At 40.0% G+C, this 27,752-nt stretch overlaps 1 protein-coding gene across 3 annotated transcripts in view; it reads right to left on the bottom strand.

Annotated features, from left to right (window-relative positions):
* Window positions 1-12,971: 12,971 nt before the first annotated feature.
* The window catches only part of parga (poly (ADP-ribose) glycohydrolase a), a 79,119-nt gene continuing 64,338 nt past the window's right edge, over window positions 12,972-27,752 (bottom strand). For all 3 annotated transcript variants that reach the window (XM_034184547.1, XM_034184546.1, XM_034184548.1), the window contains 5 exons: window positions 26,758-26,836; window positions 26,523-26,631; window positions 23,624-23,729; window positions 15,420-15,548; window positions 12,972-14,713 (listed from right to left, as the gene is read on the bottom strand). In XM_034184547.1, coding sequence (XP_034040438.1) covers window positions 14,535-14,713; window positions 15,420-15,548; window positions 23,624-23,729; window positions 26,523-26,631; window positions 26,758-26,836 — 602 coding nt within the window. In that variant the 3' untranslated portion in view covers window positions 12,972-14,534. The remainder of the gene's footprint in view (window positions 14,714-15,419; window positions 15,549-23,623; window positions 23,730-26,522; window positions 26,632-26,757; window positions 26,837-27,752) is intronic.

Genomic DNA, 27,752 nt, shown 5'->3' on the forward strand with positions numbered 1-27,752 from the left:
ATTTTGAGCTTCATGGCAAAGGCTGTGAATACTTATGTACAGGTGATTTCTTTGGGGGTTTTGTTTGTTTGTTTTGTTTTTTAATAAATTTACAAAAATAAAAAAAAAACTTTAACATTGTCATTATGGGGTATTGTGCATAGAATTTTGAGAGGAAAATAACAAAATGCACAAAAAGTGAAGCGCTGTGAATACTTTCTGGATGAAGTGCAAAATCAGAATAAAAGCTATGTGATGAGGATAAAACTTTAGCCAAGATTAAACATGAGTAATTTGGGTCAGAGTTCAGCTACCAAGATCAAAGGTCAGAATCAAAGATCGACAATCAGGATCAACGATTCTATATAGTCAGTCATCCAGGAGAAGAACGGATGCTTCCTGGAGTTTAATTGAGGCAAATAAAATGTTTAACCACTCATTCAAGTGGCTTCATCAGTCTGAGGTTATCATTACAATCCCAGACTGATAAACTTCAGAAAATTTAGGATCAATGATTGTTTATCTGTATCAAAAGTCAGTAACTCAAATCAAAAGTCAGACTCAAACATCAGTGATCAGAACCAATGCTTGGTGATCAGTATTAAGTGTGTAACCGGGAACAAAGGTCTGAATCGAAGATAAGAGATGAACGATGAATGACTGAGAACAATAATTAGAATCAGAAATCAGCAATCAGAAACAATGGGAAGTGATCAAAAGTCAGCATTCGGAATCTAAGAAAGTTAGAGAAAAGAAGAAATAAAGCTTTTCTCATTGTAGTAAATGTTTTCCAACTTTCCTGTGGTAGCACGCACACCCACTATTTATTTTAATTTTTTTTTTATTCATTTAAACAAAGGTCTGCAATTGTTTTATATTTTAATTCTTTAAGTTTTGGGTTTGTAGACTGGCATGACAGCAGGACCTGCAGAGAAACAAACCTCAAACTCTGGCCCACGTAAGCTCCTGTGTTAATGAAGCCTACCTGAGGGAGCTGCTCCAGCTCAAGATTACAGGCAGTATAAGAGGAGACAGGTGCAAATCATATTAGGAACATGGCAAAGACAAAGGGGGCCAAGAATAGACTCATGTACCATCAGCTGACCAAATAAAGGGCAGGAGCAGCTGTCATTAGCTTTCATTAGGGAGCAAAATGCCTACTGACAATCCATAATGCAACGCTATGTCCTGACTCAAACTGATAGCATCCAACAGAAACAAGGTCCCTCTCTGTCTTCGTCTCTCTCTCACTTCTCTTTACGAGCTATTACTGTAGACTTCGATCGGTTTCAACAGCAGTTCCGCATCCTCCAACCCCCAGTCCACTAAATGAAATGGAGAACGACAGAAGCAAGGTCTGAGATTAATGACAGAATTATGCTGACCAACCTGAACACCGAGCTAGCAGGAGAGTATGACAGTTCTGTTATGTTGTTACTTTATACCAAACCAATACTCATATTTCTGGTCAGTCGTGCAACTTTTAATTAGAGATGGGTGCATAATATATGTTAATTTATGTTCTTACAGCATGTCAATGTACAAAAATAATTAAATAAAGAGGAGCAATGAAAAAACAGTGGCTGGACTTGAATAACTGAGAAGTAAATCAAATCTAGGTGGTCTTCTGTTATGGGGCTGGTGGTGCGATTGGCACCTTAGTCTTTTGAAATAAAACATTTCAAAAGGATTGGCACAAAGAAAAGATCTCTTTTCTGCACTCTGTCGGAGTAACTTTGATGTGACTCACCTTCCATTGGAGGATGTCACGTGTTTTGAAGGTGATGGGGAAAAGCTGTTTTAGCCACAGCTCCGGGGTAAGACAAAATATGAAATTAAGAACAAAATTGGTGCTGTCCAAATAAATTTTCAATTAAATTTATTTGTACATCACCAAATCAAAGACATGTGTAGCCATGCACAAAGAAGGTGTAGCCCTTACCTACCCTATGAGCAAGCACCTTGGTGACACTGATAAGAAATGACATCCATTGGTGTTTTTTGTTTACAGGAAGAAACCCAAAGGAGGCCAGACTGAGTGGGGAGACCATCCGCTATATGGGATAGTACAGCAGTTAAATGCTGATGTTGAGGAGAATCATTCCAACGATGAAACAAGCATCATACTTGGCAAGAACATTCATATTGGAGTACTCTTCAAAATTAGCTAATGAGCTAAGCAAAAATCCAAGGTGGCTGCCATTTTTCAGCAATGGCGAAAATCAAAATTTGGCATATCTCAAGAATTAAACAACATATTTGAATAATTCATTTTTTGTTTTGTTTTTGTAGGTTTGTTTGTTTTTAGTATTCTGAAACCTGTTACCCAGTAAAATCTTGTATGTATGTATGAATTTAGCTCATCAGTAACTGAACACTGAAACTGTTTAAATGGCATGAGCTAAAATAATTATCACAAGATTCCATCAATCAAATCTATTGATTTTATATTGTATTGTATTATATTTTATATTGTACCTTTTGTGTGTTTTGTCCAGTTTTAATGCCAACTATTAATATAGTTTATTACTGCACATAAAATGCTTTTTATATCTGTACTGCTAGAGAAAATGAAATGCTAATTTGTGCTGAAAAAGTGCTATATCATATGAATGATACATGCCCATCAAACACTTTATAAACATTTTAGAGACACGAAAAGGTCTCTTGTGGGATAATCAATGGTAAAATCAGGTTTAGGATATATATATATATATTTTTTATTAACAAATGCAATATTCACTCAAATCCAAAAACAATCCTTTGAGATCTGGGAAAAATATTTTTTTGCTTGAAATTTGGTAGCCATCTTGAAAAATGTCAGCCATCTTGGATTTTCACTTGGCTCATCAGAAAAAAAAATTGAAGACTACTTATATGTCAATATTTTTGCCAGGTTTCATGCTCGTATCATCATTTGAATGATTCCCCCCCCCCCCCCCCATTATTGACTCCACTAATATCCATATTATAAGATGAAAGAAATAGCACAACATTGACAGACCATACAATGCATGTTGAATTTAAAAAGAAATCATGTCCTCACTGACCATCAGTACAATTCAGTTTATTTATATAGCGCACAACTTGCCCCAAGGCACTTCACATTGGTAAGGTCTAACCTCACCAACCCACTCTGAGCAAGCACACAGGTGACAGTAAGGAAAAAACTCAATCTTGTGCTTTTTGAGGAAGAAACCTCAAGCAGACCATACTCAGAGGTGTGGTCCACTGGTTAGGCCAATCTAACAGATACAGAGATCAGACAAAATACAACACAAAGTTTACAAAGTGCAAAACAAAAAAGTAAAAAAAAAAACAATATTCAGAATGCAAAGTGCAATTGTGGGTTGTTAATAGGTTAATAGTTTCCAGCATAGTAGGCCCAAGTGTAGCCCACAGATCCTTAAACATCCTTAAACATTTTAGTTGGTATGTGGTCAAAAACACTTGTTGTGCTTTTAACAGAAGTTACAAGTTTTGTCAGCTTATACAGTGGAACAGTACCAAATTTGATCAGTTTCAGCATCCTATCAGGCATGGCACCCATGTCAATAGCAGGATATAGTGGTGGTCAGGAGTGCCACCAGGTATTTTGGGCCCCATGAAAAGAAATCTTACTGGGCCATTCACCACATTATTTTGTCAGTATTATAACTGTGTTAGGGGCCTCTCTGGGCCCCTGTGAATCATTGGCCCCTAGAATCCTTCTCCTAATTCTCCCCTTTTCGGCACCCCTGGTGGTGGTACCAGATCATGTTGGGATATACTTGACCAATTAGTATCCTCTATTGTGTCTTCAAAATAAAATAAAAAATCCCAAGCAGTAAACGGAGAGTGGCTTACAGGTGGCCACCCTTGCATGAGGGTGGCCACAGTGTCAAACACGAACTTTGAATTAGGCTCGTTTTTGCTAATCAAATCAGAGAAATCGGCCTGTTTTGTAGCCAATAGCGTGTGCTTATAGTCCAGAATAGCATTACTCCATGCAAGGTGGAAAACCTTTAGTCTTGAACTATGCCATTTGCATTCAAGACTTCTAGACTCATGCCTGAGGCCATGAAGATGATCATTGAACCAAGGTGCTTGCATATTTTTTTTTTTTTGGGGGGGGGGGGGGGGTGATCTTATAATAGATGGAGCAATCATGTCTAGTAGCCTTGTGGGTGCTGACTTTAAGCTGTCCACATGGCTATCTAATGAACGGATCATGTCCAGAAAGTGGTGGTAAGTTATTACGCAGTCTGGCTCCAAGTTCATTCATAGCTGAGAAGCTGAAGTGATGATGAAATGATCAACAAGTATCTCCTCCTAACGGACAGGGTTGTGGAACTGTCAACTTAATGTGAGTCATCTGAGACAGCTGACGTAAGAGAAACAATGTACATATCTGAGACAGCAATACCACAAACAAGGACCAAATCCAGGATGTTTCTGCTACATTAGGTCAATCCCTGAATGCACTGATGAAATCCCAGCATTTCCATAATGTCCATAAATGATTTTCTGAGGGGATCAGAAAGCTTATTTACATGGATACTGAAGTCACCAACAATCAGAATGTTGTCATCGAGAGTTGCCAAATCAAAGATAAACTCACCAAATTCATCTAAGAATTGGGAACAAAGTGGGCCCAGTGGGTCCATATGACCACCACGGATCTTAACAGATGTGAGAAATGTGGAAATGAGGACACTCGGGGAGGTACTGTAAATGACAGCAGAGCATGAAGGAAAATCATTCAAATGCAACAAGCGTGATGTTGAATAGAAACAGCTGGGAAGTCTGTAATAAGTCAGCCTGACTGAAACCAGAGCTTCTTTAGAGGATTTTTACATGCACAAACATAAACACCAGGAAAAAATAAAAAGAATGAAAAGAAACTGGGAATAAAAGTGACACTTTTGCCAAAAGACAGAATTTAATAAATCCCTCAGATATTTCCTCAAATACATGAGAGGGAAGAGGAAATGTTACCACCTGTTTCATTTAAGTAGTCTCTTTGATATTTCCGTTTTCCCAAAGCAGCCAGCCTAAGTAGGTTAGTGTTAATCCTACAATTTGCATAACCTCGTGGAGTAACAAACAAATTGTATATTCTGTTTAAAACAAGTGCACAGTGCATAAACAGCTCTCACTGCCATCTGTCATGCTGAAGTCAAGTGTTTTTTGCTTCTTTTTTTTTTTCTTTTTTCTTTTTAATAAAGTCAGCTGTGGCTCAAGGCAGATCTTAATTTAGAAAAGCTTTAAATTGATGCCTGTGAAATATGTGAATTGTTTTTCATTTGTAAATACCGTAAATCCTCATTACTCCATAGAGTCACAGTTTCTGTCCATGTATGTGTTCTGTGTTATCACAGCTGGGCTGGGTGAGAGTGGAGGAGCCGGTGGGTTCCTAATGAGGATGCGCACAACCAGGGGGTCCTGCAGCACTTTGTGCCACACCGGCTGACTGGAGTGGCACCTGGGCACCCGCCTCACTAATGCTCTGCAAGCCTGGATGTTATGGAAGAATGCATCTGAACATTGAACATAGAATCGCCTCATCACAGGCCAACAAATGTGTTAAGAACATAGGCAGCTCTAGGGTGGGGTTTCATAGGGCTGTAGCTACAGGAAAATCTCAGTAGTCACACCAGAAAATTGAGATTTGTCATCCAAAATCATATGCTTTCTCAGCACTACCACTATTCCCACATCCAACAGCATTCCCAGTATCCACAGCATCCATGAGGAGCTGAGAAACACCGAGAAACAAGAGAACAATGTTCCAACATTCTGAAAGTAATGTGAGCTCAGGTTTGAAATGTATAGGTAAGTATAGTATAGTATTCAGCAGACAAAATAGCCAGCTGCACAAGCTCAATCCTCTGCAGGCAGCCAACAAAAGAGCAGAGGCTTCAGCAGTCAAATAATGCAGTTCATTCACCTCCAGCAGGACCCTGGCACCTTGTCCACTACCAGGGCCAGACACTTTGATGCTGTGAGACCTTGGATGAGACCCTCCAGCCATCATTGTAACTCTTCAATTAGTGCTCTTTCTTACATTTATTCTTTGGTTCCTATTATATTTATAAACCAAACCAAGCATGAAGACAAAGGAACTGTCTGTAGACTTCTGAGACAGGATTGTCTTGAGGCACAAATCTGAGGAAGGGCACAGAAACATTTATGCTGCTTTGAAGGTCCCACTGAGCACAGTGGCCTCCATCATCTGTAAATGGAAGAAGTTCAGATCCACCAGGACTCTTCCTAGAGCTGGCCGCACGTCTAAACTGAGCGATCGGGGGAGAAGGGCCTTAGTCAAGAACCCAATGGTCACTCTGTCAGAGCTCCAGCATTCCTCTGTGGAGAGATGAGAACCTTCCAGAAGGACAACCATCTCTGCAGCAATCCACCAATCAGGCCTGTATGGTAGAGTGGCCAGACAGAAGACACTCCTTAGTAAAAGGCACATAGGAGGTACCTGAAGGACTCTCAGACCATGAGAAACAAAATTCTCTGGTCTGATAAGACAAAGATTGAACACTTTGGTGTGAATGCCAGGTGCCATGTTTGGAGGAAACCAGGCACCATCCCTACAGTGAAGCATGGTGGTGGCAACATCATGCTGTGGGGATGTTTTTCAGCGGCAGGAACTGGGAGACTCGTCAGGATTGAGGAAAAGATGAATGCAGCAATGTACAGAGACATCCTGGTTGAAAATCTACTCCACAGCACTCTTGACCTCAGACTGGGGTGATGGTTCATCTTTCTGGAGGACATTGACCCTAAGCACATAGCCAAGATATCAAAGGAGTTGCTTCAATACAACTCTGTGAATGTCCTTGAGTGGCAAAGCCAGAGCCCAGACCTGAATCAGACTGAACATCTCTGGAAAGATCTGAAAATGGCTGTGCACCGACACTCCTCATCCAACCTGATGGAGCTTGAGAGGTGCTGCAAAGAGGAATGGGCAAAACTGCACCAAGCTTGTGGCATCATATTCAAGAAGACTTGAAGCTGTAATTGATGCCAAAGGTGCAGCAACAAAGTATTGAAAAAAGGGTATTAATACTTGATGTGATTTCTTAGTTTATATATAAAAAATTGCAAAAATAAAAAAACATAGTCATTATGGGGTGTTGTGAGTGAAAATTTGAGGGAAAAATTGACATAATTTTCAAATAAGGCTGTAACATAACTAAATGAAGAGCAGTGAATACTTATAAGATGCACCTTATAGATAGACAAACATTCACACCTGCACGCACGCCGACGGACAATTTAAAGTTTCCACTTCACCTTATCTGCATGTCTTTGGATGTGGGAGGAAGCCAGAACACCTGGAGGGAACCCACACAAACACGGGGACAACATGCAAACTCCACACAGAAAGGGCATATGTGGGAAGCAATCCCATGACCTTTTTGTCTCACCCAGCCAACAGTACTGGACAGTTTCACGCCAATATCACTGAAAGAGCTCATCAGTCTGGTTGAGAGAAGGAAACCTTCCTCCTGCCCACTTGATATCATCCCGACCTCATGATTGAAAAAGATTATCCACACCACTGACCCGTATGTTTTATCAGTAAGAAACAGATCATTGATTTCTGGCTGTGTCCCTTAGTGTTATAAACAGGGTGTTATTGACCCTCTTAAAAAAAAAAAAGCCTAATGCTGACCCTTCTCTTTATCAGAATTTTACACCAATTTCAAAATTGCCTTTTATCTCCAAAATTTTAGAGAAAGTAGTGGCCAAACAGCTTCATGAGGTTTTAGCTGAGTACAATATTCTTGACAAATTTCAATCTGGGTTCTGTCACTTTTACTCTACAGAAACAATTCTTCGAGTTTCAAATGATATTTTAATGCGCAGATATGAAGGTGAATATTTGATATTTGTGCTTTTGGATCTGTCTGCAGCTTTTGACACAGTTGATCAATAGTGTTTTAATTGAGAAACATGGGTGGACATCAGCCCTGGATTGGTTTTCATCCTTACTCTAATAGGAGTTTCTCAGTTGCTGCAGCTAAATATAAATCCTCTTCTGCCATTCTGTCCTGTGGTGCGCTCCAAGGTTCCATTCTGGGACCTACTTTATTTGCATTGTATTTGCTACCACTTGGACACATCTTGAGTGCTTTTGATGATGTCTCATATCGTTGTTTTGAAGATGACATACAGCTGTACATCTTGTTTACTTCTTAAAATGTTACTACGGCGTCTGTCCTTCAAAACTGTGTTAACATCATAAAAAACTGGATGGCTGCTAAATATCTGTCACTTAATACAGCAAAAACTGAAGTTCTTGTTTGTGGCCATGATGAGTTTGTTCCCTCACTGATTAAGAACCTTAGCTCTCTGTCCTCTTCTGTTCACTCAGCAGTCAGAAATCTGCGTGTTACATTTGATCAGCCTCCTAATTTTAATGTACATTACCCACCTTGTGCAATCTTACTTCTTCCATTTACAGAAAATCGCCCGTCTTGTGTCTCAAGCTGAGCCGGAAATCATCATCCATGCTTTTTTTTCCCCCCATCACGTCTTGACTATTGTAATTCGCTGTTCTCTACCATCAGTAAGTCGTCTCCGGATCACTTACAAGCAGTCCAGAATGCTGCAGCAAGACTTCTTACAAGGTCCCCCAAGAGGTCTCGCATGACATCCATTCTGTCCTCTTTGCTTTAGCTCCCTATCCAGTTCAGACTGCAGTTTAAAATATTGGTGAGGACTTTTAGAGCTCGGCACGGCCAAATGCCTCTACATCAGTGAAAATTTGCACCCTTATATAACAAGCAGGTCTCTGAGGTCCTCGGACCAGAACCTGTTGGTTGTACCTAGGTCAAGGCTGAAGACCAAAGGAGACTGTGTTTGAGGTTGTGGCTCCCAAACCGTGGAATGCACAGCCCAGTCTCACGTTTTGTTTTTTTGGTGACATTTTTTTATTTTGCTATTTATAATCTTCCCCTTCTCCCAACTCTAACCATAACCATAGCATGTCTACCCTTCCCAAATGTTAACCATAACTCCCCCAGACCCCTCCTTCACCCCACATTTTCATGCCCCATTACAAAAAGTGCTCCCTGCCCCATCACAAACCCATAGATTAATGTACTTTTTGTAATGCCGGCATGAACTGCCGTGAGACTGGGTTGATGCACTGCCCCTGCATCTACAGTCTGTGGACTCTGTTGGAACTTTTAAATAGAAGCTCAAGACTCACTTATACAGGCTTGCTTTAATTAGCTTTATGTTACTGCTAATTTTAATTTCCATTGTCATATTTAATTTTTTGCACTGTAAAGCACTTTGTGATTTTATCTTGAAAAGGTGCTATACAAATCATCTTTACTTACTTACTTCCTGCTGTGAGACAACAGTGCTAACCACTAAGCCACCATGCTGTCTGACTTTAGATATTGACTGATGAATACTTTTATCTCTTTCACATTTGCTCCAAATGTTGTGACATGACCAATGCAGTTTTCACATGATGCTTGGGACAGACACGATTGTCATGATAATCAAAGAGAACATTCCGTAATACATCGTTGAAATGCCCCCTTGGTGGCGACTGCATTTAGTCTGGTCCATAAATATGTTGACATGGCCCCATCTCTGCTTATTTGCTGACACACACTTATGCCCATACAGATTTGGACATGAGTGTGTGTCACCTAATAAGCAGAGTGAGATGGAGCCATAAGTATGTTGACATTCCCCCACCCTGCTTATTAGGTGACACACTCAGGTCCACATGTTTGTTACTTTGCCCCATCCCGCTCTGCTTATTAGGTGGCAATACAGGGACACACGCCCAGTAAAAGGTATGTGGCATCACCCATGGTGGAAACACACGCACTCTGTGTCCAATGATGGTTCTGTACAGTGAGCGCAACACACACCTGATCTGTGCCGTTAAAATGGTTAAACATGCCAGTAATCAGGGACACAAAGTCAAGTAATCAGTTATCTTGTCATATCACCAAAATCACTTTTTTTTGTCAGCTATACAAATAAAGTTATTTTGAAAACAAATTTGTTATATCATCAGTCTAATTTAAAAAAAAAAAATCACTCTTTATTCCTGTTAGTTCATATTGATCAATCACTGCCAGATGGGGGAAAGTTTTTTTTTTTTTAACAACATACATCTTTCTCCTTGATGTTAATTATATAAACCAATTAAACTTTCATAAAGGCTGAGCATGAGTCATTAAAGCAAGTGGCTTCAGATTGATGGGCTTCTACCTTGAGTGGGTTAAATAATAAGATAATTGGACGCCTCCCCCCTCACTGCAGCTGCACTGCCTAAAGCTTCTTCCTCAACCACATTTTCATCATTCATACTTGCTGGCACAGATGGAAACACTAAAATCAATCACCAAAAAAAAAAAAGAACAAAGTGGAATCAGAGCAGCAGAATTTAGTGCCATCTAGAGGTGAGGCTGCACATTAGATTACGCTGTGGATGGTCCTTTTCACATATTTTTGCTTCTTTGGCAATGAGATTCATGCTTCCTTGCCTTCTCATAACCAACAAAATGAGGGTTTGCACTTTGTTAGCCTACACTAGAAACCAGCAGACCTTATATAGGGGAGCGGCCACTGATTTTTCTAGTCTTCCAGCCATACCACAAAATCCAAAAGGTGGAACAAGAAAATCCACTTTGGGATACTGCATCAACATGGCAATGCAACATGAGGGAGGGAGCCCGCCCGCCCGAATGATGAAAAGGCACATTCTAAGCTTGTGATGCACCAATTTATTGTTGCAAGTCATTTATACACTAATGATCAGATGTCCATGAATGCTATATTCCTTTTCTTGGGGGAATCCTACACACTGTAGCTTTAAATATTACTGCACTTTACATTTTCATGTTTAGTAATTTTCCCCATCACCAACAAACAAAAGCACTTCTTTTCAATCACACAACAACAAATTTGTTGCAGTACTGTATAATCCACATTTTCCTCCGGAGGAAATTCCTCCCTGTTTGAAGCATTAGTGATTGCTGTTCCTCTCCAGGTGACCTGCAGAATGAAGGGTCAGGCAATTATGAACCGAAATGGCATTTTGTTGTGGTGACTTTGCTGCCTGACAAAGATGGAGTGAGGACTAGTTGCTTTGTGGCATTTTATTACAGCATTCACCAGTAAGAGTCTTGTGCCGCTGGGTAACATTATGGACTTGGTGTTAAATTGAATGCTGTTTAATTAATTATAAGAGACCAAAATGAACCAGCTGCTCAGTGTATTTATAAAAAAAATAAAAAATCCTGCCCATTGAGAATTAAATTTTTTTAAACATGAGTATTCTCTTCTAACAGCAACAGTCAAAATAAAAAAAAAAGTATAAATTGCTTAAATGTTCAAATAAATCTTTGATTTACTCCAGGAGACGTCTGTAACCTTTCATGAAGTTTGGGTCCAGGTGATCCAAGTTCAGGGCAGTTATCCACGGCTGAGCCTGACAAATCAAATTAACTTTGTACACGAGTCTGCAACTCATTTAAGCAAAGCCGAGCTCAGTGCAAAGAGCGAGAGAAGCACAATGTGTAATCCACTTAGTCTAGGCCAAGCCTACACATATTGATGGAAGCCCACGTCAGGAGGGTATTTACCAACACTAATTCATCTAATAAAGCATGTTGGAGACAGAATCAAATTTGCCTGAAAGCTCTATGTAGACATGCTATCGCAAAAATCAATCTCATTTCAAATTATTAAATTAAATAATATATGATTTCATGAAATTAAGTGACAAATTTACAGTGCCAAGGCACCGTTAGAAAATTTAATCTTTGACAATGGCAAGAGTCCACGATAGAGTGTATATTTCTGCAGCATCCATGAATAATTAAACTTCCATCAGAGGAAAAAAAAAAAAAAAAAAAAAAAAAAAAAAAAAAATCACTGATTAGAACTGCAAAATGGATCAGAGATCATTTTAAGTGATCTTTAAAAAATCTTAATTATGCTTTGCGACAAAGCACATCTCATTCATTCATGAATCACATATATACTGTATGTTTAAAATACAGCAATAAAAAATTAAATATATATATATATATTTTCAGAAATTATCTAAAAAAATCTGAACCTTTAAAAATGAAAATAAAAAAAGCACACAATAAATGTACATTTCATTGATTTATTATATGAAACAATTACTTATCCATATTGCAAAAAAACAAACCAAACCAAGGCATATTTTGAATAGTATTCAAAAAAATGTGTTGCATGCAGTTCATCTGATGATTTGTTTACATAGCAGCAGCAGTGTGCTGAATAATGACGAGTGAACTTTATGTACGATTTAGGTACTTGACAATGTACAAGAGAAATAATCCCTCCCCCCCCAAAAAAAGCAACTGAACATGTCACCTAAAAAGAGCATTCTACAGTGGCCAATAGGAAGACCAACACTTGCAAATTAAGACAATGCTAGCAAATACAGAAAACACACACACCCACAAAACACTAATTTAATCAACTGAACAGCAGATAATTTTATCAAAAAAGCTTTTGTAAATTTTAAAAATACTTGCAAACAGAAAACACAGACAAACACGCAGCACATGTAACAATTTAATTACCCTACACTTCGTGAAGTGGCGATAGCAGGGTACTGTAGTCTGCGTGCATGCGCGTCTGTGAGTTAAGATGCACTCAAAAACAGCTGGATGGTAGAAATACTAGATAACTGGAGGCGATCTGATTTTCGAAGAGTTTGGTCGAAGGTCACAATCAAGGAAAACATCCCCCCCCCAAAAAAAAAACTTTTTTGTTACTTAAAAAAAAAAAGTTAGATGGATAGTTTAAATATATTCATAAGCAAAATATTTGTACTCGACACAAAAAGAGGTTTCTGCCCAAAGGACTTTACCAGATGGACTGTTCAGTACATTCCAACACTCTGTCTTTATCTTTTATGCTTTATTTATTTATTTTTGCACTGAACAGCGGAAGTCAAATAAAGTCCTCCAGGCAGAAACTGTTACATGTGCTATAGGTTATGTGTGTTGTTTGTATTTGCGAGTTTTTTTTTTTTGTTTTTTTAAGGGTTTTGATGCATGTTCCTGTTGTTGAATTGAGTGATAGTGGGGGGATTTTTTAAAGCATTTTATGCATTTGCTCGTGCTGTCTTAATTTGATAGTGTTGTGGTCTCTCTCGGCTACCATATGATTCTCACAAGAGTTACCTTTCCTTTAATAGTTGACTCAGTAAAATAAGCCATAAAGATACATCTGTCACGGGCATATTTAAACTTCAACAAATAAAAAGCAGCATATACTGTAGAATATTTGAGAAATAAATGTTACCCATGCATAGTCTATAGTGTTGAATCTCAACTGCCTGTGTTCAGGAATCTCACCACTGCCTCAGGCTGTAAATTTGATAAATCATCATCATAAAAAAACAAACAAAAAAAAAACAAACCTTGAACACTAAGAATCGTCATGTCCTGTTATTACCAATAATGAAAAGTGTCCCAACAACATTCGCAGGATAAGTATTTGGCTGTATTTCGGTTTCATCTTTCATATACAAACTACATTTTCCACATCACATTTGGACTAAGAAATGCCTAAGAGGAACCCAGATGTACTATTGCTATAAGTCTCTGAATTACACAATCAGTACATTTGAAAAATTCACACTAAGGTTGTGTAGTAACACTGTCCAGAAAGGCAAAACTGTGTTTTGGTAGCATGTGTGGTGAGATCACAAAATTAAAGGGAGTGTGTTAGAGAAGATGACTATAAGCACAAAACTAAGCACACTGGGTTTAAGGAACCTAAAGCTTCGCTCACACGGGCAACAACCAATTTGCATTCATTTGGGATCAAATCGCCGACTTTGCAATGGCATCACAGCTGATGCAAAGTTATCCCAATTTTTCAAAATGTAAAGGAAAAAAAACATAAAAAAATAAATATATTTGGCAAACCGCAAGCTATATGCGCATTAAAAGCAAAGCTGTCATCAGTCGCCACACGCTGTCCGTGCCTGCTTAGAATGTGCATTAGCACCGCCTTGTACGGAAACTCACAGTGTGCATGCTTACTACTTATGCTTACTACTTATTCGATGGAGGTTGAAGATCCACCTACACACACACACAAAAAAAAAAAAAAAAAAATCTCGAAAGACACTCGGGGGGGGGGGATCAAACCTCACCTTTTCTTACACATTAGCACTCTACACATGTCTACTCCCCCCCCCCAAAAAAAAAAATTTACAATGTTGGAAAATGTGGCCTCTGGCAATGTTAAAGAAATACCTCACCCTTCCACCAAGTTTCAAGAAAGTCAGTTCAGTAGTTTTTGTGTAATCCTGATAAAAATCAAACATTTACTGAAATAATTTTAAGAACGATGGTGCATTTGTAATCATAAATACTTGCAAATCGACGCTCCATCAGCGACTGCTACCTGCCCCATCATTGCGATGACATTGCAATCACGTGCATTATAAACAACTGGCACATTATTTTTGTTGTGTGTGTGTGTGAGAGAAGCATTAGAGACCGACGGGAGATTCATTTGCAGCTCTCACCATGTTAATGAGAGTCCAACTTTACAGGGGATATCCCAGAATCCTTGGCAGACTCTGAGGCATCGGGAACGGCGGAGGAGACCATCTTTTCAATGAAACTGTAGAGACTGACATTGGGTTGAGTTGTGCGACAGTTCTTACAAACCAAAGTGGAATACTGGTTCAAAAGGACGTACAGCCTCCCTGCGAGGGTACAGAAGGTTCGGCAAGGAGAAAGAGAGCGAAAGAGAGGCAGAGGAAGGCAGCGAGAGATGGGGATGGGGGGGGGGGGGGGGGGGTGTTAGAGAGAGAAGAAAAATAGAAAGATAAAACTCGATTTAAGAGAAATATACCAAAAAAAAGGCTTGAGTACAACAGATCAAAACAGAGAGACAGAAATTGCAAAAGAAAAAAAATGAAAACATGTTCGAGCTCATTTATAAATCAAACGCACATACGCACGGACACAGCCTATGAGCTTGTTCTCTGCAGCTCCACTTTAGGAAATGGATGGCTAGAGGGGGAATTTCTCTGAAAGGCTTCAATAAATGTCAGTGGAAGAAAAATGAAAAGAGGGGGAGGGGAGCTGGGGTCGGCTCGGGCAGTAATCCACTCTGGGGCTCAGGCTGAATGGATGGGCTAAGGAACGACGGCGGCCCAAAAGGTGGAATAACAGCGCAGAGACGGACTAGGTGCTGTTATTTATGTGCACAAGCCTCGTGCATGTGCACGACAACATGCGGCAGCCCCACAATCCCCAGACTGGGTGAATAATCATCACACTTTGCTGTTCCTTATGTAATCTACTGTAAGAACTCATCAAATCTCCACAGTGATCAACAGTCATTATGAGGATGTCTTTACTGTAGCTGAGTGGAAAAAACAAAATGAAAATGCTGAAAGTGCTTACCCACGGTAACTTGTCTCCCGCTGAGGAAAGTGTGTATGTCATAAATATCTCTCATAAGCTGAGTGTTTCCAAACGTGAAGTACGCCACATCTCTCCCGGCCTCTGCTGCGGCCATCAACTGAATCAGTGCTGAGAATCAGAAGAAGAAGAAAAAAAAAAAAAACGCACCAAACCAACATCATTACAAGCCATTTGCAAAAAGACTCAAAAACAAGCAACTGACCACTGAAAATAAGCAATTGGTTAATTATGCTATTTAAGAAAGTGGGAAAAAAAAAACATGATTGAGAGGAGCAATATGTATAGAACAGTAAATAAACAGAGGAAGCGTTGCCTCATCAACAGCACTCAATCTTTTCGCACTTGTAAATTAGGTATAAAGGCTATTAAATATTTAACATAATGGCTGTTGCCTACAGATTAATGAACGTGGAAAAGCAACCGATCATGTGCAAAAGATCTTCTTACATCAACATTATCGGCTCGTTCTTATGTTCATCTCACATCTCAAATCAGCTCTAGGAATTTTATGTGACATACAGTAAATGTACTAAAAATATCCACTAAGCTGCTTTCAATGCAGATAGGATGGGGTCCCTGAACATCATGTTCCTGGGCTCCCGCCAGGTCCAGTAGGCACAGTCAGAGAGGTCCAGTAAAAATCAGCAACGCAACTTCAGTTCCAAATTTAACAGCCTAGGAGGACATTAACGCATCTGTAATCTCAGAACATGCATTTGCATTTGAATGTTCATGTGATGTTTTAGTCACAGACAGTATACTGCACAAAGCCTGTGTGACGTCACCCATTGGTTGTCTATAGAGACCCAGACAGCCAAAATGACCCCCTGTTCTGGGCATCGCAATGTTCAGCGCTCCGCTCGCACCGATTCACTATGACCTCATTAATGCATGAAGGGGTGGAGCTTGGGTGGCTCCGTATGTGCTGACAAAACCCTGATACACCGCGCATTTAATCAGTAATCGTGCATTAAGTGGACATACTGATAGCTGCTAAAAGTGCAAACACCGTTGGCATACAACATTACATAAATCGCGAGTTTCACTCAGTGTCAGTATTGCAACAGGGACTTTCTTAGATGATCCATTAGGACGTCTCACTGCACAACAAGCCCTATTATTCCAGGTGTTTGAAATAAAATAGTCCTCCAAACAGACACATTAGGAAGTGGCTCCATTTCAGTGGGAGGCTGTGAGAGGTGGACTCGATGGAAACAGTCACCATCACTCAAAGCACCACTCCCATAATTATACATAATTTTATTAATTAAAATGTCTTAAACTAAGATGTTAGGGGGGAAAAAAAATCACCTACTACACTACACTGGACAAAAAAATGTTTAAAATGGGATTCTCAGACATTTGTACTAACTGCCTCCAAAAGAAACTGGGCACTTACAACCCCTGGCAATAATTATGGAATCACCGGCCTTGGAGGATGTTCATTCAGTTGTTTAATTTTGTAGAAAAAAAAGCAGATCACAGACATGACACAAAACTAAAGTCATTTCAAATGACAACTTCCTGTCTTTAAGAAACACTACAAGAAATCAGGAAAAATAATTGTGGCAGTCAGTAACGGTTACTTTTTTAGACCAAGCAGAGGAAAAAAATATGGACTCACTCAATTCTGAGGAATAAATTATGGAATCACCCTGTAAATTTTCATCCCCAAAACTAACACCTGCATCAAATCAGATCTGCTCGTTAGTCTGCATCTAAGAAGGAGTGATCACACCTTGGAGAGCTGTTGCACCAAGTGGACTGACATGAATCATGGCTCCAACACGAGAGATGTCAATTGAAACAAAGGAGAGGATTATCAAACTCTTAAAAGAGGGTAAATCATCACACAATGTTGCAAAAGATGTTGGTTGTTCACAGTCAGCTGTGTCTAAACTCTGGACCAAATACAAACAACCTTGGAAGGTTGTTAAAGGCAAAAATACTGGTAGACCAAGGAAGACATCGAAGCGTCAAGACAGAAAACTTAAAGCAATATGTCTCAAAAATCAAAAATGCACAACAAATGAGGAACGAATGGGAGGAAACTGGAGTCAACGTCTGTTACCGAACTGTAAGAAACCGCCTAAAGGAAATGGGATTTACATACAGAAAAGCTAAACGAAAGCCATCATTAACACCTAAACAGAAAAAAACAAGGTTACAATGGGCTAAGGAAAAGCAATCGTGGACTCTGGATGACTGGATGAAAGTCATATTCAGTGACGAATCTCGAATCTGCACTGGGCAAGGTGATGATGCTGGAACTTTTGTTTGGTGCCGTTCCAATGAGATTTATAAAGATGACTGCCTGAAGGGACCGTGTACATTTCCACAGTCATTGATGATATGGGGCTGCATGTCAGGTAAAGGCACTGGGGAAATGGCTGTCATTACATCATCAATAAATGCACAAGTTTATGTTGATATTTTGGACACTTTTCTTATCCCATCAATTGAAAGGATGTTTGGGGATGATGAAATCATTTTTCAAGATGATAATACATCTTGCCATAGAGCAAAAACTGTGAAAACATTCCTTGCAAAAAGACACATAGGGTCAATGTCATGGCCTGCAAATAGTCCGGATCTTAATCCAATTGAAAATCTTTGGTGGACGTTGAAGAAAATGGTCCATGACAAGGCTCCAACCTGCAAAGCTGATCTGGCAACAGCAATCAGAGAAAGTTGGAGCCAGATTGATGAAGAGTACTGTTTGTCACTCATTAAGTGCATGCCTCAGAGACTGCAAGCTGTTATAAAAGTCAGAGGTGGTGCAACAAAATACTAGTGATGTGTTTGAGCGTTCTTTTGTTTTTCATGATTCCATAATTTTTTCCTCAGAATTGAGTGATTCCATATTTTTTTCCCTCTGCTTGGTCTAAAAAAGTAACCGTTACTGACTGCCACATTTCTTTTTCCTGATTTCTTAAAGCCAGAAAGTTGCCATTTGAAATGACTTTAGTTTTGTGTCATGTCTGTGATCTGCTTTTTTTCTACAAAATTAAACAACTGAATGAACATCCTCTGAGGCCGGTGATTCCATAATTTTTGCCAGGGGTTGTATATCCAGGCCATCTGGAACGGCACACCTGTTCAACAATTTTGGGATGAGATCACAAAGTCACCGTCAACGTTTTTGGGTTGTCACATCCCCTTATCCACCTCTCTCTGCTTACTTGGTGACACCTCAACAATAAACCTGACTAGTTCCAACAATAAATTCCTTCTCATAGGCCTAACTCTCACCATGAAAACTATCCACATGAACTGGAAATTTAGGAATGACATCACACAGCACAGTGGAAAAACTTACTCAATGATGATATATCTATGGAACACTTCACCCAACACTCAGACATTTTTTTTTTGTGGTTAGAATTGGAATTTTGTTTTGCAGGAAAAAAGAAAGACAAAGGTTTATTATCATTATTATTTTCCCTGTATCATTGCTATTTATCTTGCAAATAAAGGTCATTTTAAAAAGGGGGGAAAAAAGAAAGAAAAAAATTCACCCTTACAGTTGTGATGGAGGAACTTCAAGAAAACGCGGGCTTGAGTGTTGCCGCTGGGGTTTAGTACACAGATCGGTACTTTAACTATCAATTACATTTATCAGAGCTTGGCTATCTCTAAAATGTGCAGTGTTGGGTAACAGAGAGGGGCAGTAAGGAGCCTCTGCTTAATCAGGATGATGATGTGTAAACCAGCACAGCCTACGTGGATTTATGGTGCAGCTACCCTGTAATCAATTGCCCCTTTAATAGCAAACATCAATGTGTGTCAGCCGATCAATAAAGGGTGGGAGAGAACAAGTGATGGACACTCTGCAAGCATCAGTAAGGGGTTCAGTGGATGGGACATGAGGAGGGTATGCAGAGAGGTAGAGTGCAAATGAAAAGGCGACTCTGTTCCTGTCCATGTTACTGCAAATTAACTCCATCTTAAGAAGACAAAAGGGCCCTATTTTGATGATCTATAATGCATTGAGTAATGTGTAGTACAAGGACATTTGAGGCATTCTTATTTGCAAGTAATAAGTAACTTGCAAGTAATTTGAGTGCAAAGTAATGCCCTAGTCCAGGGGTGGCCAAGTTCGGTCCTTGAGAGCCACATTCCTGACACTCTTAGTTGTCTCCCTGCTCCAACACACCTGAATCCAATGAAAGACTCGTTAGCAGACTTTTAAAGAGCCTTTCATTGGATTCAGGTGTGTTGGAGCAGGGAGACAACTAAGAGTGTCAGGAATGTGGCTCTTGAGGACCGAACTTGGCCACCCCTGCCCTAGTCCAACCGAATAATGAAGGATGAATAATGAGCCACGCAGCTTTTTTTTTTTTGTACGAGTCCAGTTATTCAACAATCATGGGAGAATAGGTGCTCTGAGAGGCTCTTAGAGGCAGAAAATTCAGCTAACGAGGCTCATTTCCGACTGTGGCAAGAAGTTCAAAATTTAGCAACAACAGCGTGGGGCAGTTTGTGTACGAGGTACTACAAGGACAAACAAGGATTTTAGAGGCATGCTTGTGGTGAGGAAGAGGATGTTAAAATCCCATTATCTGAGCACCTGGCGGCTTACAGGGACAGGACAGGCTATTTTGGACAGGCTCAGTCCTCTTGCACACTACAATCCCACCTGCTTTGTGCGCCGGCCGCTGTATATAAAATAATTATTTTGTAGCGGATTAATCATTTTCTGTCAGAGTTTGGATGTTGAAAACACATCTACGTAATCACATTTGGAATCAGAGGACATTTTGAGCTTTTTTTTCCTGTCTCTGTCTCGAGTTGGAGAACATAATTGGAACAGCCTAAAAGGTAATTATTTGTAATGTTTATACTGTAATAGCTTAGTAAAACAGTTGCATGTTCATTCCTTCTTTATAAGCAGCTGCAAAAGTACGTACGTTTATGATAGATTTAACATCTTGTTATAATGGATCAGATGAGGCGCACTCTGAGCGCGCTGACACAATGACTCACACTCAAGACGAGCATTTACGCAGGACGCGAGCTCGCAAAAGAGTGATTTTGCAGACATTAACGTACGAACACAAAGTTAAAAGTTGGATCACGATGTCAAAATGACTGTAAAACCGCAGAAGAAATGAAGCCAGCGAGAAGAAGCGCAGAGGCAACTGTCCAGGAACCCGTGGTTTGGTTCTAGCTGTCTGGTGCATTTAATGACTCTGGAAGACAGGTGAACAGCAGCCTGGCGCATAGCGCACACCGGCCGGAGTGTGTGACAACATCTTGAATGGATGCCGTGAATTGAAAATTCACACTTTAAAGGGACCAAGTGTGGGAGGGTTGGACCAAACCCATGCCTAAACGTTCACCAACATCGCATTACATGGATCGTACAGTAGTGTTCAAAATAATAGTAGTGCTATGTGACTAAAAAGATTAATCCAGGTTTTGAGTATATTTCTTATTGTTACATGGGAAACAAGGTACCAGTAGATTCAGTAGATTCTCACAAATCCAACAAGACCAAGCATTCATGATATGCACACTCTTAAGGCTATGAAATTGGACTATTAGTAAAAAAAAAAAAAAAGTAGAAAAGGGGGTGTTCACAATAATAGTAGTGTGGCATTCAGTCAGTGAGTTCGTCACTTTTGTGAAACAAACAGGTGTGAATCAGGTGTCCCCTATTTAAGGATGAAGCCAGCACCTGTTGAACATGCTTTTCACTTTGAAAGCCTGAGGAAAATGGGCTGTTCAAGACATTGTTCAGAAGAACAGCGTAGTTTGTTTAAAAAATTGATTGGAGAGAGGAAAACACACGCAGGTGCAAAAAATTATAGGCTGTTCATCTACAATGATCTCCAATGCTTTAAAATGGACAAAAAACCAGAGATGCATGGAAGAAAACAGAAAACAACCATCAAAATGGATAGAAGAATAACCAGAAGGGCAAAGGCTCACCCACTGATCAGCTCCAGGATGATCAAAGACAGTCTGGAGTTACCTGTAAGTGCTGTGACAGTTAGAAGACGCCTGTATGAAGCTAATTTATTTGCAAGAATCCCCTGCAAAGTCCCTCTGTTAAATAAAAGACGTACAGAAGAGGTTACAATTTGCCAAAGAACACATCAACTGGCCTAAAGAGAAATGGAGGAATATTTTGTGGACTGATGAGAGTAAAACTGTTCTTTTTGGGTCCAAGGGCCGCAGACAGTTTGTGAGACGACCCCCAAACTCTGAATTCAAGCCACAGTTCACAGTGAAGACAGTGAAGCATGGTGGTGCAAGTATCATGATATGGGCATGTTTGTCCTACTATGGTGTTGGGCCTATATATCGCATACCAGGTATCATGGATCAGTTTGGATATGTCAAAATACTTGAAGAGGTCATGTTGCCTTATGCTGAAGAGGACATGCCCTTGAAATGGGTGTTTCAACAAGACAATGACCCCAAGCACACTAGTAAATGAGCAAAACCTTGGTTCCAAACCAACAAAATTAATGCCTCGCAGATGTGAAGAAATCATGAAAAACTGTGGTTATACAACTAAATACTAGTTTTATTGATTCACCGGATTGCTAAAAAAGCAGTTTGAACATAATAGTTTTGAGTTTGTAGTGTCAACAGCAGATGGTACTATTATTGTGAACATCCCCCTTTTCTACTTTTTTTTTTTTTTTTACTAATAGCCCAATTTCATAGCCTTAAGAGTGTGCATATCATGAATGCTTGGTCTTGTTGGATTTGTGAGAATCTACTGGTACCTTGTTTCCCATGTAACAATAAGAAATATACTCAAAACCAGGATTAATCTTTTTAGTCACATAGCACTATTATTCTGAACACTACTGTATGTAGCTTGACATGGATCATATGCGGCGACATGAGCCATTCGAGGCTGGATGAGGCTCAAATGACAGGTCTGTCATGGCTCACGGCAGGCTGGCACATGTGATGTACAGAGAGGCACATAGAGGCACCTTAGTATCGGATACGTGATAGCTTAAAATGTGGATCATTCTTCGAATAATCGCTGACACCCCCATGCATGGCTCATTATTCATGGCTTATTATTCGGTGGAACCAAGGCTTAAGGTGCAGGAAGTAAAGGGGTTGCATTTATCAATTAATCATTGGTGTGTTTTGGGTACAAGATACATATAAACCAACCAGACTCATCTGCAATTGCTGTGTGCCCCTGACCTCGGCACGCTGCTACTGAGATGGCAGAATCAAGTGAGAGATTTTCTGCTGTGGAAATGGTTCTGCATACAAAGCGTCAAAGTGCGTAACCAGATCTTTTCCAGGAGCAGCTACCAAAGATCCGTGACCGCTCCCGCAACATCTCCACCCACCCGTTCTCCATATCCCATTAACCACAGACAGCCCTCAGGTTTAGACCATCCCATAGCCTGTCCAGTCTTGGGGGAAGAAGAAAACAGGCATAATGATATTGCACAAACCCAAAACGCTTGTATTTGTCCTTTAGTTTATTAGGCCTTCATTTTATTATTATTTTTCACACAATTTAGTTTTGTTGTGGTTTGACTATTCATGATGAAGAACCTGAGAACTATTATGCAACCTTGTGTATACAAGCCAAGTGTATGCACTTCACGAACATAACTACGGAAGGCCTATCTGAATATTGCACAGTCAAAGTAAAAGAAAACCTCTGTGTTTGACTTTTTTGATGGTCTATGGCACTGTCACTTTTTGCCAGCTGATGACAGCAGTGCACCAGCGCCGCACCTGACCACACCTCATTTTGCGATAAACAGGACCACGGACACACTGAATAAATACATTTGTCATTTCAACAAAGCGGGTGCTGGGTGTGACAACGACAACTGTGTTAGTTGGAAACTAGCAATGACTCGTGCGCTACATGAACACTGCTTTGTGCTGGATGCAAGATAGTGCCCTTAGCCTTTTGATGTCACCAATATGTCATTTCACCCTACTTACATCAGTATTAGCATTTTGTTATTGATTTATATTTATGCATTAGACAAAACCTTTCATTGACAAAATGCCAGAGGCTTCCATGCAAGGTGCTGTTGACCTGATCAACCAGAACAGTTTGGGGTGCAGTGTTTTGCTCACTGCCTTTTTGGCATACATGCAACATAAACCACCCTACTCACTAACCTATGGCTTGTCTTCTCCCTATTCTATAAGCATGTGACTTTAGAAGCTAGTGACACCTTTGAGCCTTGTATCTCCACCAAATGCTCCACAACCCCAGTTGCCGGTGGCTACTGCAGATAGTTGCTGCCCGTTGGCATCATTTCTGAAGAATCCACAGTATGCCTGAGACATTTGAAAGAGAGGAAGAGGGAAAGAGAAGAAAAATGGAAAAGAAAAAAAAAATCAATATGATAGTGGGTATGAAACAACAGAAATGAAAAATCTGTAATAAATTAAAGAACTACAGTCAAGATCAGTTATTTAGAGCCCTGAGCTGCATTCAAAGATGTTACACACCAGAGTCTTTAATTAAAAACTCCGCAACTGGTACCTGATGATATGTCAAAGGGTAATTTTATCAACTTGTAGACAAAATCTACTTATATTCAGTCCTATTCTACCAATTATAAAAGAGCAAAAGCAGTGACACAAAACTAACATTCACAGCTGAGGAGGTGTGACAATCCTGTTTTCCAATTACTGCTGTAGACAAATTGATCCAGACGCTTACATTCAAAGTATCAACAGGCAAGCAGTATCATTTGAATGCTAATTCATGAAATATGATAAGAAAGTGAAGTGTGAAGAGTTCTTTTCAAAAAATGCAAGCTCTGACATTGCAAGCAACAGCTCACCATTTTCATATACAGAGTATAAAATGTGGATCAATTTACTCTAACAATATTCAATATCCAAAATAAAGTTTGTAGTGGTGTGTAGCATAGTACTAATTTGGGCACATCCATAATTAGAGCAGTATATTACTGTCACATTGCTACCATTCAATCTATTAGACAGTAAAAATGTTGAAAGAGCTAAAAGCAGGTAAAGCTGCAGGGATCTATGGTATAAAGTATGACTTTGTTCAGGTGGGTGGAGATGCTGGTCTCCTGGCATTGCAAGCAATTTTTTCTTCCATTTGTGACACAAGTACCATCCCAGCAGACTGGAAGAAAGAACTTGTCACCATGTGGAAAGAAAGGTGTAATCGCATAGTCTGCAACTACAGGAGCCTTACTCTGTTTTCTGCACAATGTAAAGTACTGGCAGGGGCCATTCTCAGCAGGATTCACTTCCAGGTCACATTCATTCCTCTGGAAGCTTGGCTTATGAGGCCAAGAGATATTTGGGAAGAAATTATGGAGACATGAGCTCAGTTGTTAGAGAACAATGAAGGTCCAAGTCTTCAGGGTCCTGTTGCTGCCACACTTATTGTATAGTTGTGAGACTGACTCTAATCAGTGACTTAACCCCCATTTCCACAGAGCGGTCCGGGTCGGTACAGCACACTATTTTATGCGTTTCCACATCCAGATTTAGGAACAGGCACCAAAATTTCCGACCCATACCATACCTTTTTTTTTGGCGCAGTTCAGCTGGGGTCCCAAAAGTATGGACCACCTACAAAAGGGAGGCGCTAGCCCACTGCTGTGCACTGTTTGGCTCAACTGCTAAAGCAAAAGCTGCAGTCCTCATGCGAACAGTTCAGACTGTTTCAAATATTAAAACGATTCACGCACTGAGTAAATATTAAAGTCTTAATCTTACCTGTTACATTGTTTCAGTAGGATTCATCATCACAGCCTGATAAAAACGTACCCACATAATGTGTCCTTATTTTGGAAACAGACTACTGGAAATACTTTATTTCCTTGTTGTGGCAAGTTCCTCTGTGTTTGCCTGCTCCAGGTGCATTTCTCAGCCTGAACCAGAGGACACCGGTGCTCATTCATTCACACCAGCGCTCAGCACAGGAATCAGTCGATTTTTCAGCATTCTGCACGTGATGAAAATAAATCTCATGATCCACCATGACAAAAATTAAATTACATTAAAAATGTTAAATTTCTCTGATTGGCCTCTGTGTGGAAAGGGTGAGACTGTGCAACAGTGTGCATGCTCTCGATGATGTGCACGTCAACAGCTATATGCTCAGCCTACCTAACCAAAGGGTACTGCTGGCGGTGGAAACGCAAACCAAGCCAGAACCATTCGGACCCATACTGATCTGGACCACAGTGGACACGATGCTTTAAAGGGGTGACTTGATGGCACTTGTACTACGGCTCTGAGGAGAATCCTTACGGTACTGTGGTAATACATTTGTGCCAAATAAGTGGTGACTTTGGAAGACTGAGATGAGGGGGTACTGTTTGCATCATCAGGGAATGTCAGCTACAACACTGCAAGGTCCTGAGCATGATGTATCATGCACATGCCTCCTTCTGACACAAGCAACTGGGAAACACCAAGGGGACACCAAAGTTATCACCTGGCTACTCCAGACAGATAGCTACTTATGGCAGGTGGGGATGGACTGGTGATCCAGTGAACTGGGTGGTTGCCAACCAGGACAGAGGACATTTGCACAGTGTGCTGGATGAAGTGACACACAGCACCACCACATGCCCCCAAGACCTGACTTGTGACAAAAGTTGCACAGCAGTGCTGATGTAAACACGACCACAGGACTTTAGAGATTAAGTGCGTAACATGCGTGAAAAACGTGATTTGACAAATGTCATGTAACAAATGGCTGTGTGAATGTGAAATCTGACATTCTCAGGTTGATCGTCTACTGTAAATATAACCAGCACACCGTGAAACAGGGGCGTAACATGTCACAGTAAAAACATGGAAATAAAAACAGCTTAAACACAAGACCACAATTAAAACCAGAAGTCTCAAACTGATTCCAGAAAGGGCAAAGAGGGTGTAGGTTTTCTTTGCAACCACCCACTCCAATAATTAACTGATCCCATCTGTTCAAAGCGATGTTAATCAGTGAAATCACATGGTGGTTGCAAAGAAAACCTGCACCCTTTCTTTGCCCTTTCTCTGCCTAAAACCATGATATGATTTGATACTGGATAAAAATCTGAAAAACTGCAAAGTTTTTTTTTTACTTTGTTTCACCTTGTTGAGTTCTCTGGTCATCTTCTCAGGGTGAAATTGTTCTAAGAAGTGTCTGTATTTAAGAGCATCCAGGGCCACAATTTCTGTACATCTTCTCTGCCACTCATCCCTAAGCATGAAAGAAAGGTTATGAGAAAGAACAAACATCTTCCTATTCCTGTCTTTTTAATGATAGATTTTAAAAAACTTAGTTTGGAAAAATATTACTGCTCTCTAAAAAAATGAAGACTATTACCTCGGAGTCTCATCCTTGAAGCTTCCATTCCATTTGTAACTCTCAGCATAGCCTGTATATTTACTGTACTGTTCAGTACCTGCAGAGAATTATAAGCAAAGCCAAAGAAAAAAGTACATTATTCAGTACTCAGCAGCCAGAGCACACAGAAGGTCTAAAATCACATTCAGTGTCTTATGTTGTGGATTTCATTTAGTGCTCTCCTCTCCATGTACAGTAGTGTTCAGAATAATAGTAGTGCTATGTGACTAAAAAGATTAATCCAGGTTTTGAGTATATTTCTTATTGTTAAATGGGAAACAAGGTACCAGTAGATTCAGTAGATTCTCACAAATCAAACAGCTTCCCACAGGCGTCTTCTAACTGTCACAGCACTTACAGGTAACTCCAGACTGTCTTTGATCATCCTGGAGCTGATCAATGGGTAAGCCTTTGCCATTCTGGTTATTCTTCTATCCATTTTGATGGTTGTTTTCCGTTTTCCTCCACACGTCTGTTTTTTTTTTTTTTGTCCATTTTAAAGCAGTGGAGATCTTTGTAGATGAACAGCCTATAATTTTTTGCACCTGCATATAAGTTTTCCCCTCTCCAATCAACTTTTTAATCAAACTACGCTGTTTTTCTGAACAATGTCTTGAACGTCCCATTTTCCTCAGGCTTTCAAAGAGAAAAGCATGTTCAACAGGTGCTGGCTTCATCCTTACATAGTGGACACCTGATTCACACCTGTTTGTTCCACAAAATTCACGAACTCACTGACTGAATGCCACACTACTATTATTGTGAACACCCTCTTTTCTACTTTTTTTTTTTTTTTTTTTACTAATAGCCCAATTTCATAGCCTTAAGAGTGTGCATATCATGAATGCTTGGTCTTGTTGGATTTGTGAGAATCTACTGGTACCTTGTTTCCCATGAAACAATAAGAAATATACTCAAAACCTTGATTACTCTTTTTAGTCACATAGCACTACTATTATTCTGAACAGTACTGT

Source organism: Thalassophryne amazonica, chromosome 13, assembly GCF_902500255.1.
Source record: "Thalassophryne amazonica chromosome 13, fThaAma1.1, whole genome shotgun sequence".
In the NCBI taxonomy this organism is placed as follows: domain Eukaryota; kingdom Metazoa; phylum Chordata; class Actinopteri; order Batrachoidiformes; family Batrachoididae; genus Thalassophryne; species Thalassophryne amazonica.